At 43.2% G+C, this 18,078-nt stretch overlaps 1 protein-coding gene across 1 annotated transcript; it reads right to left on the bottom strand.

The window, feature by feature from the left end:
- Nucleotides 1–16,682: 16,682 nt before the first annotated feature.
- LOC112348720 (pentatricopeptide repeat-containing protein At2g35030, mitochondrial-like) lies at nucleotides 16,683–17,337 on the bottom strand. Its single transcript, XM_024681765.1, has 2 exons — nucleotides 17,163–17,337; nucleotides 16,683–16,993 (listed from the first exon to the last, which is right to left on the bottom strand). The coding sequence occupies exons 1-2, from the start codon at nucleotides 17,335–17,337 to the stop codon at nucleotides 16,683–16,685; spliced, it is 486 nt and encodes a 161-aa protein (XP_024537533.1).
- Nucleotides 17,338–18,078: the final 741 nt, after the last annotated feature.

Raw genomic sequence — 18,078 nt, 5'->3', positions numbered from 1 at the left:
GTTATTCTATAGTAAATTACTATAGGATAAAGGGGAAAAACCACGTACACTACAAATGCCTTCCAACAATTGCATCGTCTTTGTCAAGGGCTATTTGACTTAGTGATATAATTTGGCATTTGCTTCTAGAGCCTTTTGCCTAATGCAAAACTAAATATATCAGGGTGCATCAAATTCAACACTTTGTCAAAATCTTATGGAACTTGTGCATACACTTGCTCTAGCCACCTTTGACTATACTTTTTGACTAGCATAACATTATAAGATATTAGCTCTTCCACTTTTAATTGTACATCTTTCAACTCCATTTCCAATTAGAGATGGTTTTATTTTGATGAAGGTTGATATTATTGCTTTTTGTGTTTAAGGACAAGGGTGAGGATGTGGTCATGGCTGTGATGTCCACTATTAAGTGTATGATGAGATTAATCACATATATCAACATTGTTAGATTACTCCCACTATATCTTTCTGTCCTCCCAATGGAGCAGTGGTAGTTAACTCCACCCTTGGGTCACTAGATTCCCCACCACCAGGTGAAACACATCAGCATGGTCAACCATGCCCCTGTGTGTCCTGAAGACACATACCAAACCACCTGCAGAAGCAATGACTTGAGTGGGAGGAAATTTTCGGAAACTTCACACTGTGTTTTGGCCATGATGGATCCTAGGCATGGCAATGCTCACTGTGGGGGAAGGAGCTAGTCATAAGCCGCAAGGATTCCTGGCCACTGTTTTGGCACCAGTGGCGGTGAAAGGATGGATTGCTGATGATGGCTTTCCATGATGTGGTCACTTGGTGGCCAGGTCCACATAGCTGAGAACCGTCTCCAAAATGTTGTCTTGCAGTGACACAGGCATTTCTTTTCTCTGTTTCTATCACAAGGGCAATGCCAAAAGGAACTGGAAACAGAACAAGGTTACCTGCAATCTAAGGAAAAAAAGAAGCTCGTTCTCTTAGTTTCTTCTTTCTGAAGAAGTTATTCCCCATTATCTGTCCTCACTGGCTTGTGCAAAACCGAGCTTCTCATAAATCTCTCCAATCCTCGACCATTGTCATGGTCATGGAATGTACTACTTCTGTAAAAAAAAGAGGCCTTTAGTCATTGGCGGTCCACTTAGTCGTGGACCTGTAAGTTGAATCTGTGGATCATGTCATGGTGGCACAGTAGAAGTGGGTAATACTTGTTGAAAACTTTCCATTGGAGGCAGCATTCTTGTGTCCTGGTAGGGAAGAAAAAAGACGAAACCAAACAACCTTTTTGCTTTCCCATCAAGGTGAGCCTCTGTAGTTTCTGGAATTCATCTTCGCTGCTCATGATGATTGTTGCTCGATCCGGCAGCTCTTTAAACATCTATGACCACAAAACAAATGCGTGACCACTGTGGCAAAACATTTCACATACTTACTTTCATACATTGTGATCATTCGAGCCTACATAACTCTCTTGTTTCTTCACGACAAAACTATGCCAGGCGTGCTCAATCTCCGTCCACTCTGCCATCAGTGTCCAAGGGCCGGAGGAAACATCCATAAGTGAAAACCATTTCTTCAGAACATCGAAAACAAAGAACTTACGTGAATAACTCTGCCCCATTGTTTCAACTGTTGAAACAATGATTGATTGATTGATTGGGAATCTTAGGTCTTATATCCCAGCCATCAGCAGTATTCGTAAAGCACGTGGAGATGTACTGGGTGATATTCCCTTCACCGCAAGCATAAATTGGAGTCCAGCACCTTGTGCCGTAAGTAAGGATGAGATGCTGGCAGCCTATGAGGCTATTGATAAAAAACATGGCTGAGGAACCCGATTCAGGTCAGGAAAACTTCGTTTGCCAAAAGACAGTCCTGCTTGTGTGGTTGTTAAATGCTCTCGTCACAACTTGCAGTTCCTTGTTCAAAGCTAGGACCAGTATCATTGTTGTGATTGTCATTGCTGTCCTCAAAAAGTCTCGGAGAGTCCAGTTCAGCAGAAGTGGCCGTTTCATCAGTAGTTCTCAATGCACAGTTTACTGATATAAAACGACGAAGACTCACGTTTTTCTGGCTCTGCTTCCGAGTCCTCTGAAGCTGTTGTCCATTCTTCCTCCTGTATGAAACACAATAAGTTTGGAAAAGTAAAAACGCCTACCAATTGTATGGGATACTTGTCACTGAAAGACTTTACGGTAGTTCTCTGCAATTATCTCCACTCGATGCGGCCTCTACTCGAAAACTTGCCTAAGGCCCTTCCTGTTAGGTGCCAACTTTAACCACGTGGTCAACATTGGTCAAAGGGAGGCTCAAGGATATATTAAGGCATGTTAGGGTGAGGGACTTAACCTACCCTAGGGCTCACAGTGGTGCAGTGGAGCTTTTGAGGTAGCTCGGGGGTGGTTGGGTGGTGAGGAACCTCAAGAGGTGGTGTAACATAGTTTAGGGCGACTAGATCTCTGTCTTTTTTGTGTTGGATCATAATATTGGTATTAGAGGAGTTGGTTGTGATGGCCGACCAAGTTGAACGCTGGAATCCTATTGTCAATAGTGGTGCTGATGATGGTGTTGATGAAGCTGTGGAGATTTGAACCATTCAAGATATGGTTCACGAGCTGCGAGCCTTTAATCGAAATCAGCAAGAGATGCAAGACGAGATGCATGGCATGATGGATACCATGCGTGGGTGTGTTGAGGCACTCAAGGTTGGATGGGGTAGCGCTCCAAGTAAGCCTTCTTTGGTAGATCGACTCAAGATTCCAACCTTTTCCGGTGATGGTGGTGTGGATGAGTGTCTCACTTAGCTAGCCAATGTGAAGAAGTTCTTGGCTGCTAGGGGAACTCTAGATGCAGAGGCTTTAGTGGCTATTCCAATGGTTTTGTGTGATGCGGGTCTTCGATGGTGGAATTGGCTTGGGAAGTCTTGTGTTGCGGATAAGAAACCACCAATGTCTACCATGGATGAGTTTGAGGCTGTTTTCCGTTTACGTTTTGCCCCTCATTACGATGTGGAGAATGCTCGTATAGAACTTTGACATTTCCAGCAAGGGAAAATGACATTTGGGGACTATATTGAGAAGCTTACTCACTTGATTAGTCGCTTGATTGCACTTCGGATGCAAAGGGGTCCAAGAAGCAGAAGTTCTTTGTGAAGAATTATAAATAGGGTTGTTATCATTGCGGCAAACTTAGACACTACAAAGCTGATTGTCTGCAGTTGAAGAACAAGCAGTAGGACAAGAAGAATGGCCAATCTTCTTTTCACGGTAAGTCAGATACTAAAAAGTTGCAAATTTTGCAGCGTGAGGATGATGAGAACAACCATTCTGGTTGGAGGAAGAGACTTTCGATCGTTGCTCGTCAGCTTAGCTGTGTGTAGAACAAGATGGAGCTCGAGGATACATGTGAATCAACTTTAATGTTGGAGGGCGTGTTCCGTGGTGATCCAGTGTGGATTTAACTAGATAGTGGGAGCGATGACAACTTTGTTTAGGCAAAGTTTGTTGCGGAGCATGGCCTGGTCACACGCAGAATTCTTCTATACATAGTGGAAGGTGCAGCTACCTCTACTTAGCATTTTGATGTTTGTGTCAAGGGGCTGGAAGTGTTGGTTGGCAAAACCACACTTGTGGAGACTTTTTATCTTGCGATATCCATCGTGTGGATTTATTCTTGGGATGCCATGGTTGGTGAAGGTGGATCCATTCAACAACTAGTTGTTATGCTCTCTGCTACATCTTTGAAGTGGGCTTGTTGTAATGAAAAAGCACTTTTGAGTTACTTGCTGTTTGTTCGTGACTTGGGAGCCCAAGGCACGTGTGGGGAAGAAGCAGTAGTATGGGATGTACTTGATGAGTTTTCTGATGTTTTTCCATCTGAACTTCCTCATGGGTTGCCTCCATTATGAGGTGTGGAGCATGGGATTACATTGGAGCCGGGGACATGGCCAATTTACTGATGTCCACTTCAGTTAAGTTATACGGAGGAGCAAGAAGTTCAATGACAAGTCAATGAGTTACTTGAGTTTGGATATATTCAACCAAGTAAGTCCCCGTTTGGTGTTTTGGTCTTGCTTGTGAAGAAGAAAGATGGTTCAATGTGGATGTATATTGACTACCGCACTTTGAACAAAAAGACAGTGAAGGATAAGATGCCATTGCTATATGTGGATGATATCCTAAACAAGCTTGGTGAAGCACGAGTGTTTACCAAAATTGATCTAAGGAGTGGATATCATCAGATTGCAATGGATGATGGATGTATCTCCAAAATGGCATTCAACACAAGCTTCAGACATTTTGAGTTTACAGTTATGTCGTTTGGTTTGACGAATGCACCGGCCACATTTACTCGGTTAATGACGGAGGTATTTGGGCATTATCTTCATGAGCTTGTGGAGATTTTCTTGGACAATATTCTTCTTTTTAGCAAGAATAGGGAGGAGTATAAGGTGCATTTGCGCAAGGTTCTTTTGTTACTCCGAGATAGCAAACTTTATGCAAAGAAGAGTAAATGTGAATTTGCAAAGTCAGAGGTGGAATATCTAGGCCATATTGTGACATCTAAGGGTGTCAAGACAAATCCAAGGAAGGTGGCTGTGGTGGAAAACTGGCCTACACCGACTATAGTGGCCGAGTTGCACAGTTTTCTTGGTATGGCTAGTTACTACTAATGTTTCCAGCATAAGTTTGCCGAGGTGGATATTCCTTTGACACGGTTGGTACGCAAGAATGTGCCATTCGAGTGGAAGCAGCCACAAGAGGAGAGTTTTGTGGCGCTGAAACGATTGTTGAGCGAGACTCCAGTGCTTCACATTGCTGATCTATCGAAACCTTACGAGGTGACATGCGATGTGAGTGGTTATGCACTGGGAGGAGTTCTCATGCAAGAGGGACAGCCTATTGTATAAGCAAGAGTTACTCTTTATTGTTCATGCTTTGCGGACGTGGCAGCACTATCTTTATGGTGCAGTGTTCGTGGTGTTGACAGATCACAAACCATTTGTGTATCTTTTCACACAGAAGGAGTTGAATATTAGGCAAGCTCGTTGGATGGTTAAACTCATGGAGTTTGGGGAATTTCTTATTGAGCATTGTCCGGGAAAATCAAATGTGGTGGCAAATGCTTTATCTCTTGTTCGTCATGTGACGACATTACAAACACGATTTTGTTATCATTTGAGTAAGGTGGTCAGCAAGTTTGGGTAGCTGGTTGAGCATGCTCAGACTCAGGATGCTGAGGTGGCCTCTTTGCGAGACCAGATGGAAGCCCCTTTCTCATTGGTGGATGGGATTCTCTACTACAATGGCCGTGTATATTTGCCACGGGTGGATGCGTTAATTACTCAAGTTTTATTCCACTATCATGATCGTCCAAAGGCCGGTCATTTTCGGGGGAAGAAGATGTATGAATTGATGAAGTGCAACTTTTATTGGAGGAATATGAAGGCTGATATCCTCAAGTATTGTAAATCATGCGAGCTTTGTCAGCGGGTTAAGGTGCCATAGGAGAAGTCGGAGGGACTTTTGCAACCTTTACCTATTCCTCAAAGCCGTTGGTGTAGTATCTCTATGGACTTCATCACTTGTTTGCCACGAACACAGAGGCAAAAGGAGCAAGTATGGGTTATTGTAGCACATGTGATCATGGGATGAGATTTGGATATATTGTCATCGTGGATCTTTGGAACCTTGGGGGATAAATGGGGATAAAATAGCTACTAAGGGCTCTCTCATCAAGCAATTGCCCCTTTTCCAGTTGGCTTAAGGGGAGAGAGATAGGGTGCACTACATGTGGTATCAGAGCAAATGGCACGGGTTCGATTCCGGCTACTTAAAAATATAATATACCCTGAGCAAGGTATATTCCTACCCTTAAATTTGAAATCGTACGTATTATGCATCCATGCGTATGTCCTTCCTCTTATCCACGGACGAAGGTATCTATCGTGGGACTGTGGTACGGGTGGATGACTAGTTGCCTCACATGGAATAGCTGGTCTACACAATGGAAGGATTGGTAGATTCAGATTGGAAATGGAGGTGCTAGTTCCTTTTGGCTCAGTAGAACAACATCTCTCAAGGGGGGGTGAGTGTAGTGCATGTGATCATAGGATGAGATTTGGATATACTCTCACCGTGGATCCTTGGAACCAGGGGGGGTGAGTGTAGTGTATGTGATCATAGGATGAGATTTGGATATACTCTCACCGTGGATCCTTGGAACCTTGGGGGATAAAGCATGTAGCTCAGGATAGAGTGGAGAAGCTTGCTAATGAGCATCGCCAATTTTGGGAATATAAGGTGGGTGATTTCATCTTTGTGCAAGTGATCTTTCCGTTAAGTGAGCGGCGGACCACCTTGGTGCCTTTATGGACAAGGAAGAGTGATAAACTTTTCTATCGATATGCTGGTCCATATGAAGTGCTGGAGCGCATTGGTAAAGCGGCTTATCGGGTGCGACTACCAGCTGGGGTGAAAATTCATCCGGTATTTTATGTCAGCAAGTTGAAAGGTATACTATCTCGGAGTGTATCACACGTGGTTTTTACCCTTTATCCTATGGTGATTTACCATAGGATAACCACGGAGCGGAACATAAACCCTCTTTGTGCCACGTGACAAATGCCATGTGTCACATGCCACGTGTCCAAAGGACAGTGGTGTGGAACCCGAGTTTCAGGGCCTTGGGCCACTGAACGAAGGAACGGTGCCAAACTCCCAAGCATGGAGCCGAGGAGTGACGGAACCGAACCACGGAGTAACTCCCGAGCATACAACCCAAGGAGCAAAGGGACAGGACCCCGGAGCAACTTGGAACAGTCCTAGAGTAACCAACATCCTAATGCCAGGACCAGCACGCAAAACGAAGCCAAATGGAGTCTGGCGCTATTTCAGTATACCGGTGGCCTAACGCGAGGATATAGGTACTCCACCAACTAGCATGGTGTGGAACTTGGGCTTAGACCCAAGCCGGATGCAGAACAAGGACAGGCACGCAAGCGGGAGTTAGACTATGCCTCAGGTTGGTCGGCCATGCCCAACTTACCCACTATCCCTACTATACATTTGGAACCCCCCACAGCCCCCCCCCCTGAGGAACACACACTTTGGGCTTTCACCCCAAGCCTCCTTTAGTATCAGGAGTTAGTCTATAGGACAAGCTCAAAACTTACTAAATATAGAATGGCCCTAGAATGCGAATTTGGACACGGGACGAACACCATTGTGTTCAGGCCAATCTCTACATTCTGTAGATATGCCAAATGAGCAAATTTAGACACTTTCCATAAATAGCATTTGGGACAAAACAAAGGGCATGGTAGCGAGGGTGTTTGGCAGACACGGTAAATTCTCATCTAGCGATATTGAGGGACCAAACTCAATATCGCGGGGGTTTCCAACACTAGCAAGTGCAAGTCAATGAATGAGTTTCTCTAACCAGGTCAAGTATGCTTGACTAAATAAACACTTAGGAATTCCTTCCTTATGCTCATCTGGTCAAGTGCACGCGCGAAGACTAGTTTCTCAACTAGCTTAGGCGGAGACTGATAACGGGTCTAGCAATACCGACCTCCTACCATCGTGACAGTAAGGTAAGAGTGTACGTAAGGACTAGTCGACAGGTAACTTTCGATACCCGAAGTCACATTTGCGACACTCTCCCCCCCTACGGAAGATTGACGTCCTTGTTGATGCATACTTGAGTCTAGAATACTGCCAAGGAAACAACTCCAGAAAAAGTTCACGGTACTCACACTATGTGATAAATGCACCAACTTAAATGAGTTAGGGGGCAACCTCTTTGTCTAATGCGGATGCACTACCAGCTCAGACACTTTCTGGCCGTCACCGACAAGGAAATGACCAATAGAGTTAGCCACCCTTGCTACTCTGGGTGTCACCCAGCTACAAAAGTGTGATATGCCCCTGCCCACAGGGACATAGAGAGAAAAGCCAGAGGCCCCAACCCTCATGAGCAAAGAAACCAAACCCGTCGGTAAGGTTTAAATAGACTACTGTAAACAGGTAGTTAGTGTTGTTTACACGGTCACGCCCTTTCAACGGAATAAGGAACATCGACAGAGAGGCGGGTTATGTGACCAGTCGACAGTAGCTACCCCATGACTAGAGATTTCAACATGCACACGAAGTGCCGAAACCAGTCTACCTATACTGGCCCAAACTCAAGGATCAATATATGGACCATATCAAAGTCATAGACAATGATATCTTAGAGATTTAATTATCAGTGAATTAATCTTAGATTAAAACACAAAAGTATTTCAAGTAAGTTATCATCCGAGAAACTAGTATTATAGTATAGGAACCACCAAGATCATCATAAGTGGTAAACATAGGATTCACCATCTAACAAAATTCAATTGTCAATATATCATCAAGTAAACTCAATGAGAAAACTTAACTATCGAAGATGGCAGATAGCATGCCAAACAACTCACAAAAAACAATGCAAGGTATACAAGGTATCATTGACTAACAAGCACAATACTCGCGAATATATCACCCGAAGGAAATAACATCTTAATCTATGAGAACTAACTCGAGCAATAATCAACAAAACAAAATGAATGTTGCAAAGCAAACAAACACTTATTCATATCAACCAGTGCATTAGCTAATCTGAATAGATCCTGGTCAATAATACCAAGGAACCAGAGTTGCTTAAGCAAGTGTTAGCAACCTCCCACCAATGTCTCAAACCAAGAGACCAATCCAGAGCAAACCACAAAGAACATATGGTATTGCAAAAAACCATAAGCTATAAAAGATAACAACTAATCATCATGAAAGATCATCAATCATCCCATCAAAAAGATATATGCAGAATCATCGTCTAAGAAGGAATCCACCATTCCGAAGAATAGCAAATCATTCTAGATTAATGATAATCAAGCAAAAACCTTCGACAAGGATAATCAACTATTTTAGATGATAGTCAATCATCATCAATGATTGCTAGATGCAAAAGCAAACTTCAATATCGAAGCTAAGGACCAAAATGCCTTCCCCAACAACTTCTAACGAATGGAATAATGAGTGTAAAACTCAAGGAACCAAAAGCTCGAAGAAGTCTATAGCTAAGTCTTGCCTAATAATGATCACGAGTCTCACATGAATTAACTTCAATGCTAAAAAGAAAATCATGGTATAACCCACAATATCCTCCTCAACACATCTAGAAGCTAAATTTCATAATGCTAAAGCTAAGGAAGAACATATTTACATCAATCCAAAAGCCAAGTATAACGAAGTTATGCTCAACAAGTGATCACCAAACGATCCTCCATGAATCCATCTATAGCAAGATGTAACTCACTTCATAACAAGCACAAAAAGAATCATCAATGATTGATATATCCCAACTGAAATCCAACAAGGATTCAATCACTTTAATACCAATCACTAACTCTTCCTCTTATAGAGGTAGCATTGTCCACGACTAAATCACTTTTCAAGGAAAAGCTAAAGCTCAACCTCAACTAAGCAATCTCATCTAGAACACAACTAACTCAACTTGCCATTCAGTTCATTTGAACATCAACACAGTTGCTAACTAACAAATGCATGAATGCCAATAACACAAAACTAAGGCCAAATCATCAACACTATTTTTATCAAGACTAATGAAACTCAATATCAATCCTTGGAAGGATATCTTATTTCATTCGAATCTCAATATCAACAATGTCAACGACAAGACATCACTTCAATGCCATCAACACCATAACAAAACTAGAAGAAAGCAAGAGTGAATCACCACTCGGAGCTCTCCAGCAACTAAGCTAACCAAAGTCAAAGATACTTTAGTTAGTATCCGAGACCAATCCTTCAACAACACTCAGCTACAGATAACACATCATCAAGGAGTGATTCACCACGTCCAAGACTTAAGGAAATCCAACACTACGGACTAAATGTAACCAAATGATATCAATAGAGGTAGAGTCAACATGCCAACATAAAAACTCATGTAAGTTTAACAACACGATCCTCTGCAACACCATCCGGTAAAGCAAGCCCATCACTGCTAAATCATCATCGAAGCAACAATCATCAACAAAGCAAGTGTCAATAGTCCTTGACGAAGTTTACAAGCAATTACTAATTGCAAAGCAACTAACAATCACTCGTTAACTTGCCTTCACAAGACCCAAACACTAAACTCTTGTCATCAAGTTATATACTTATTCAACATGAACGTGATACCCCAGGTACGAAATAAAAGTTCATAGACTAGCACAAACTAAATGACCACTCGAATCCAACTCGACCACAATAAACTCACTAAAACATTTAGCCACTAGCTCTGAGCATGCCTTGAAGAGGCTAGCTATGCAATTAACACTTAGTCGAGACTAAAGTGAAGACCATGAGATGGACTCATATCGGTACACAACCTCCTCATAGACAAAGCTATAATACGGGTACTAACATCTCAATCTCAAACAACTAAGTTGGACATCACCATCCTCAGCCAAGGTGCAGGGCCACCAAGACCAAATCAAGATTAGTGAGAGCTCACTACTCTCATAAAGTCTTAAGCGAAATGCAAGGTGCAACCTGCCACCAAGCAACACTATAGAAGAAAGGCACAAGGGTTACCCTTCTTAGAAAAAATGCAACGGCCACTTTTTTATACTAACTCCTGACTCTATCCAACTCAATTGCCTTAGCCCCAAAAGTTAGCATCCCTTTTGGGCTGCATCATACAAATTATTTACTAAGGAATTAAAGTCCTTACAAAAACAAACTGGTTTTCAAACAAAATGATCAATAAATTAGCCATTGGAAAAGTCTAAAAAAATTTGGGGAAAATTTTCCATCCTAGAGAAAGAATGACTCTCAGTCCAAGAATGCAAACTTTCAAGACTCAACCAACTTCCTCTTACCAACAACTTCACATAGGTTCACCTCAACACAAATTCTCATGACCCATAATATGCTTAAGCATCAAACATCTTTGCCAATTTTTCCGACATCTAACTCCGACATCCGCAAAATGTAAAGTGAACACCCAAGGCTTGATCACGAAAACCACATCTTCAAATATCAACATTGCACTAACACTCTTCTTCAATCACCTTCAAGATCCAATGTGAAGCCAAAACACTAACAAGAAAAATAACATGGAAAATCAAGGTTAAAAAAAATTCCTCATCACTTGAAATAACAATGCCACTTCCACTAACACAAGTGCTAGTGATGTCAATGCCCCAACTACACATCTTCTCCATCCAACAATCTACTCCAAGTGCTAACGGATCAACAGATGAGCTATAGCAAATGAATACTACAACCTATTTCCAACACCTTATGGGCAAACCCTTAAGGAAACAAGGTACCAACTTAAGCTTAGCATAATGAACCACCATTGAGAATCCAGTCAAAGCTACTACAATACTACTACGTGTAAGTAGACTAGCTTCACCATCAACCACTTCAGGGTTGATCATCATTTACCCAAGCAACTTTATAAACACATTGCTCATTATCACATGGATATAATATAAAATCACAATGACTTGATCATCAATCAAGCAACACTATGAGCAATGCCCATGTCACTACTGCAAAGGTTTATGTGAATATCAAGTGCCAACTCGATTCGACAAAATGCAACATAAATGCCACACCCTATCAATGGAGATTTACAACACCTAACACCACTAACTTTTGTTCACAACACGGACAAACTCATGCCACTCTCTTTCTGACCAAACTCAACACTAATCCAACACCAAGTTACTCAAGGAGCAATAACAAGGTTCTCCGGAAAAGAATTGAGTATTGCAACCCAAGTCTTCCAATAGCAAGCCTAGACAAAATGGTATAGCGCTTCACCACTATCCATCCCGTAACTCACCACTCGTAAGACCACCATCTCCAACATGCATCAAGATAGGGACTTTTGATTGCATGATGTGAGCACGAGCAATGAGTTAGCACCTCGTTGCGAATCATCTCTCCGAGAAGAGAAAATGATTTACGTGTTTGATCCTTCGTCCCCAATGACTCTCTTTTCGATCTCATCTTTGACTAAACCTCAAATTTGCTTTCGCACTACCTTCAGTCCAATCCAAGAAAAGTTTATGAGAGAGCACAACAATAACTACTTGAACCAATAGACTAATCCCTATAGTCTTGATTGATCCACTTGTAATCATACCTAGGAAGGATCCACTAGTGCCGTGCTAAACAACTACGGACTAGCCCATTTGCAACTCATAGCAAACCCAGGGAGGTTTGCTTTCACCCATGGTACAAAGAACAACTCATGGAACCACCGATAGGATATCATTAATCCTGCCAACTCAAAGTGTAATGTGCTAATGTGCCTCACTCACGAGTTGCTAATGTGCCTCACTCTCGAGTTGCTAATGTGCCTCACTCACGAGCCCAAGCTCAAACTCGTGCAAACGGTATAGCTCAAATCCATCCTATGAGCCCAAGAGCAAGCTCACATTATTACGGTGCAAAAAGGTAACCAAATCCATACCCAAGGAACGATTGCGAAGTCTTTTGCACCAAAACGTGTACCCACTCGGATCATCGTTTTCATCTCTGCATATGCAATGAGACTAGTTGCCCAATCTCATTGGATAGTACTCGCTAAGACTCATTCTCTGATACCAAATGTAGCGCACGTGGTTTTTACCCTTTATCCTATGGTGATTTACCATAAGATAACCACAAAGCGGAACCTAAACCCTCTTTGTGCCACGTGATAAATGCCACATGTCACATGCCACGTGTCTAAAGGACAGTGGTGTGGAACTAGAGTTTCAGAGCCTTGGGCCACTGAACGAAGGAACGGTGCCAAACTCCCAAGCATGGAGCCGAGGAGTGACGGAACCGAACCACGGAGCAACTCCCAAGCATACAACCCAAGGAGCGAAGGGATAGGAGTCCGGAGCGACTTGGAACCGTCCTAGAGTAACCAGCATCCCAATGCCAGGACCAGCACGCAAAACGAAGCCAAATGGAGTCTGGTGCTATTTCAATATACCGGTGGCCTAACGCAAGGATATGGGTACTCCACCAACTAGCATGGTGTGGAGCTTGGGCTTAAACCTAAGCCAAACACAGAACAAGGACAAGCACACAAGTGGGAGCTAAACTATGCCTCAGGTTGGCTGGCCATGCCCGACCTACCCACTATCCCTACTATACATTTGGAACCCCCCACAGCCCCCCCCCCCCCCCTTGAGGAACACACGTTTTGGGCTTTCACCCCAAGCTTCCCTTAGTATCAGGAGTTAGTCTCTGGGACAAGCTCGAAACTTACTAAATATGGAATGCCACTAGATTGCAAATTTGGACACAGGACGAACACCATTATGTTCACACTAATCTCTACATTCCGTAGATATGCCAAATGAGCAAATCTAGACACTTTCCATAAATAGCATTTGGGACCAAAATGAGAGTAACACAAAGGGCATGATAGCGAGGGTGTTTGGCAGACACAGTAAGTTATCATCTAATGATATTGAGGGACCAAGCTCAATATCACAGGGGTTCCCAACATTAGCAAGTGCAAGTCAACGAATGAGTTTCTCTAACCAGGTCAAGTATGCTTGACTAAATAAACACTTAGGAATTCCTTCCTTATGCTCATCTGGTCAAGTGCACACGTGAAGACTAGCTTAGGCGGAGACTGATAACAAGTCTAGCAATACTGACCTCCTGCCATCGTGGCAGTAAGGTAAGAGTGTCTGTAAGGACTAGTCAACAGGTAACTTTCAATATCCAAAGTCACATTCGCGACACGGAGTGACGGGCCCAATGCCTCCTTGATGTATACGGCTGTGGAAGATGGACCAAAAGCTTGAGTAAGGTTCCCCAGAAAGGGTGATCACCAATACAACTCGTCCTTGGGACAAGGACTTTGTTGGGGGGGAAGAATTGTTAGGCACCAACTTTGACCACGTGGTCAAAGTCGGTCAAAGGAAGGCTCAAGGATATATTAAGGCATGTTAGGGTGAGGGACTTTGGAATAGCCATTAAAGCCTTTACATCTGGAGTTCCCCTAGCAGCTAAGAACTTCTTTACATTGGCTAGCCAAGTGAGACACTCATCCACACCACCATCACCGGAAAAGGTTGGAATTTTGAGTCGATCTACCAAAGAAGGCTTACTTGGAGCGCTACCCCCTCCAGCCTCAATTGCCTCAACACACCCATGCATGGTATCCATCATGCCATGCATTTCGTCTTGCATCTTTTACTGATTTCAATTAAGGGCTTGCAGCTCGTGAACCACATCTTGAATGGTCCAAATTTCCGCAGCTTCATCGGCACCATTGTCGGCACCACCATCGACAATAGGATTCCAGCGTTCAACTTGGTCGGCCATCGCAACCAACTCCTCTGATACCAATGTTATAATCTGGCACAAAAAAGATAGACATCTAATTGCCCTAAACTATGCTATGCCACCTCTTGAGGTTCCTCACCACCCAACCACCCCCAAGCTACCTCAAAAGCTCCACTATGCCACCGCTCCACTGTGAGCCCTAGGGTAGGTTAAGTCCCTCACCCTAACATGCCTTAATATATCTTTGAGCCTCCCTTTGACTAATGTTGACCACATGGTCAAAGTTGGCGCCTAACAGCCAGAGACCCCACCAAGACGATTGAAACTTCCGGCTTGTTCAGCAGACTAGCAAGCCTAAAGATGGATGTATTCTTTGGCTTCGTATGTCCAGTCTCAATATCCTCACAAACCAGCTGCTTCTGATCGCCCTGTTTGAAGTCTCCAATATCACTGGTAGTTGTCTATAGTTTTCTCTTTATTCCAATGTTAACTTGTTTATACAGGAGGAAGAATCAACAACAGCTTCAGAGGACTCGGAATCAGAGCCAGAAACAGTGTGAGTCTGTGGTTTTTATCAGTAAAATGTGCATTTGAAAAGTTTTCTCTTAAACAAGGCCACTTCTGCTGAAGTGACTTGGTGAGGACAGCAATGACAATCACGACAGTGATACCAATGCTAGCTCCGAGCAGGAAACTGCCAGTTGTGACAGGAGTTGAGTTTCTTGCTTCAACCGCACACACAGGATAGTCTTTTCGCAAACGAGGTTCCTCCTGAATTGGGTTCCTCAGCCGATCGAGCATTAAGCATCTCATCTTTACTTGTAGGCATGGCCGACATTTCATTATTTTTTTCTATAATTTCAGGCAGTCATGCGTCAATTGAGTTCTTTGAGTTCTTCGGGGCAGCAGACGGATAAACTCCGAGCTCTTCAACTTTTTAGGTGCTTTCTAACAACTTTCTTCACTAATTCATTGAGGCTTTGTTTTTCTTCAAATCGGGCATTTTGTCACAGTTTTTCAATGTCACGTACATTCGCAGCTTCTGGGGCGATTTTCTTCGTGCTATCAAACACGAGATAAATAGAATAACGTGCTGCAAGTTTTTTCTCCTTGCAGACGTATTATGAATATCAAGGACATGCAGGACTTGGAGGTAGTTCACCACAAGTACTTGATCAATGCAGTCCATCAGTAAGCACTGAAGTAAAGCAAGACTTTTATGCCTTCTGCTGTCTTTGTGTGTGTTTCTTTGGAACACACAGGAGTGAAGTCATGCATGAACAACATAATGCAGTGCTTGCTCAACTTTTGCTCCTTGCTCAAGAACATTAGGAGCTGGGAGGATGGCATCCACAAACTATATTCAAGGGTAGGGAGTTTCGTTTTATCTCTTTTGAGTTATATTCTCATTATCCCAACTATTTTACAGGTTCTAGAGCTGAGATCGTCATTTCACGAGAACGTCTGCCGCTTACACAGATGCTACTTGAAATCCCAGGCCCAGCACCAGCTCTCTGACTTTTGGACGGCTCTAGATTACAATGGCTATTTCATCAACATGTTGAGGGACTATTATGCAGAAGAAATCCTCGATATGAATCCGAGAGTGATTTTGATTTATGCGTCCCAGTAGGCTTTGTAGGATTTTCTTTGTAATTAGCTTCAAACAAGCAGGCACAAAATCACAATTGAAATACAATGATTTTTCGAGTCTTGGTTTTCAAGGGTGGAGGTATCCAGCGTGGCCCATGGTACCATGCCGTTTGCCACGACCATTCTAAATTCCTAACCACGCACTAACAAGTATTCCATTGCCACTGAGTATCGACATAATCTCCATTTTTTTTTTGCGTTCACGAACTACTCTTCAAACTCCGGCTGTCACCTTTGCGGTTGCATCATTGAGATTGTAAGCCACAACAGGGACGCATTCTTTTCTAAAGGAGTCGTTGACAATCATAACGCCAATCTCTTCCGCCTTTTGAAGCAGTGGGTGATCCAGCATCTCCTGCTCCAGCTTCAAGCCCTGCTCCACAACAAACAAAGTGGTTCTCAGCAGTAGATTTCTCTCTCGCGATCCTTCATTAACATCAAAGCTCTGAGTAGATGTTTGCCACTGACACATAAAACGCTGCTTTCTTCTCGTCTTTCTCAATTGTATGCCTTGCCACACTCAAGCCAGCATGACCATGAGCTTGACACCCGCAAGCTGAAAGAAAGCACATCCAATCCACTCCATCAGCAACGAAAGGATGCTCCCAATTAGCTCCATTGCCACATCCAAATGCCGAGCTCTTGAAAGTATCAACCATGCAGCAATAATGCTGCTTCAAAGGTTGGATTCCATAGTCGATAACCATGCTTCTAAAGTTCTGGATCCCCTGGCGAACCATCTTGGCTGCTGGCAATGAGGACCATGACAAAGCAAGCCTCATCCGGAAGGATTGTTGATTGCATCTCATTGAAAACCTTCTTCACCACTGCTGGTTGTCCACTTTCCACAAAACCAGCTAGAATGGTATTCCACGAGATGATATTGCGGCTGGGCATGGAGTGAAAGATTCTCTTGGCATCTGAAAGATGTCCGTTTTGAGTATAGCATTCCAAGTTGCTTCGTCTCTCTGGGGCATATTGTCGAAGATGACGAGTGCTTGATCTAGATAGCCATGCTGGGCCTATGCCGAAAGCATCGTGTTAGTCGATACCATGTTCCATTCTGGGAAGCTCTCATAGAATCTCTTCACTTCGACAATTTGTCCATTTTGAGCATATGCCGAGAGCATCACAGCCATTGCAATGAGATCCCTTTGGCCCATTTGGTCATAAACAACAAATCAAACACACGCTTGGCATCTTCCACATGACCGTATTGTGCCAATGCTGCGAGAAAGGAGGTCCACATAACCAAATCCCTCTCAGGCATGTAACTTTCTACAAAGCTAAAAGCTTGATCAAAATGCCCGTTTTGGGCATACGTAAGGACCATCACATTACAAGCAATAAGATTTCTGTACGGCATTCTTTTAAACAAATTCTTCGTTTTTTGTTTAGCATAAGAAGAAAGCCCAGAAACCCACAAATTAAAAGAATGCTGTTCCTCCAGCATAATTTCAGCTTCTTCAAAATACCCAGTTTGGGTCTATGCAGAAAGTATAGTTGTCCACGAGATAAAGACTCCCAAAGGCATTTGTAGAAAGGTCTCGGTGGCAAAATCAATTTCCCGGTCAGTGCGTACAGTGCTAACATAACGTTCCAAGAAATAATATTTTTATCCGGCATATTTGCAAACACAGCCCTTGCATACTCTAGATGCCCAGAACGGGTATATGCAGTTAGCATCGCATTCCATGCAACTAGATTCCACGCAGGCATGGCATCAAAGAGGGATTTAGTGCGATTGAGTTGTCCAGCGTGTGCATAAGGAGAGAGAATTAGCACGAAGGAAATAGATTCTTGTGTTGCAATTCCTCGAAAGTCTTTGTCGCGTCGTCCAGGCCCCCCAGTTTTGTGTACATTGCAATCAGCCTGTTGTGTATTGCCCAGGAGGAGGTTAGAATGCGAGTGTAGATTCTTCTGGCAGCAAAGAGGTGCAAGTATCGATGAGATCCAGGGATTGAGCTCAAGCTTATCACAAATAGACCAGGATACAGTGGACCTTTTGTGTGTGGTTCTTTCTTTTGCGAGGCTAGACGCCTCTTGTTAAATCTTGTTATCTTTTGCCGTGTTGAAGCCTGCATGGCAGAAGAAACAAAAACACAGC

Source organism: Selaginella moellendorffii, unplaced genomic scaffold, assembly GCF_000143415.4.
Source record: "Selaginella moellendorffii unplaced genomic scaffold, v1.0 SELMOscaffold_32, whole genome shotgun sequence".
NCBI classification, from domain to species: Eukaryota; Viridiplantae; Streptophyta; class Lycopodiopsida; order Selaginellales; family Selaginellaceae; genus Selaginella; species Selaginella moellendorffii.
This window is presented reverse-complemented; position numbering and strand designations above follow the sequence as displayed.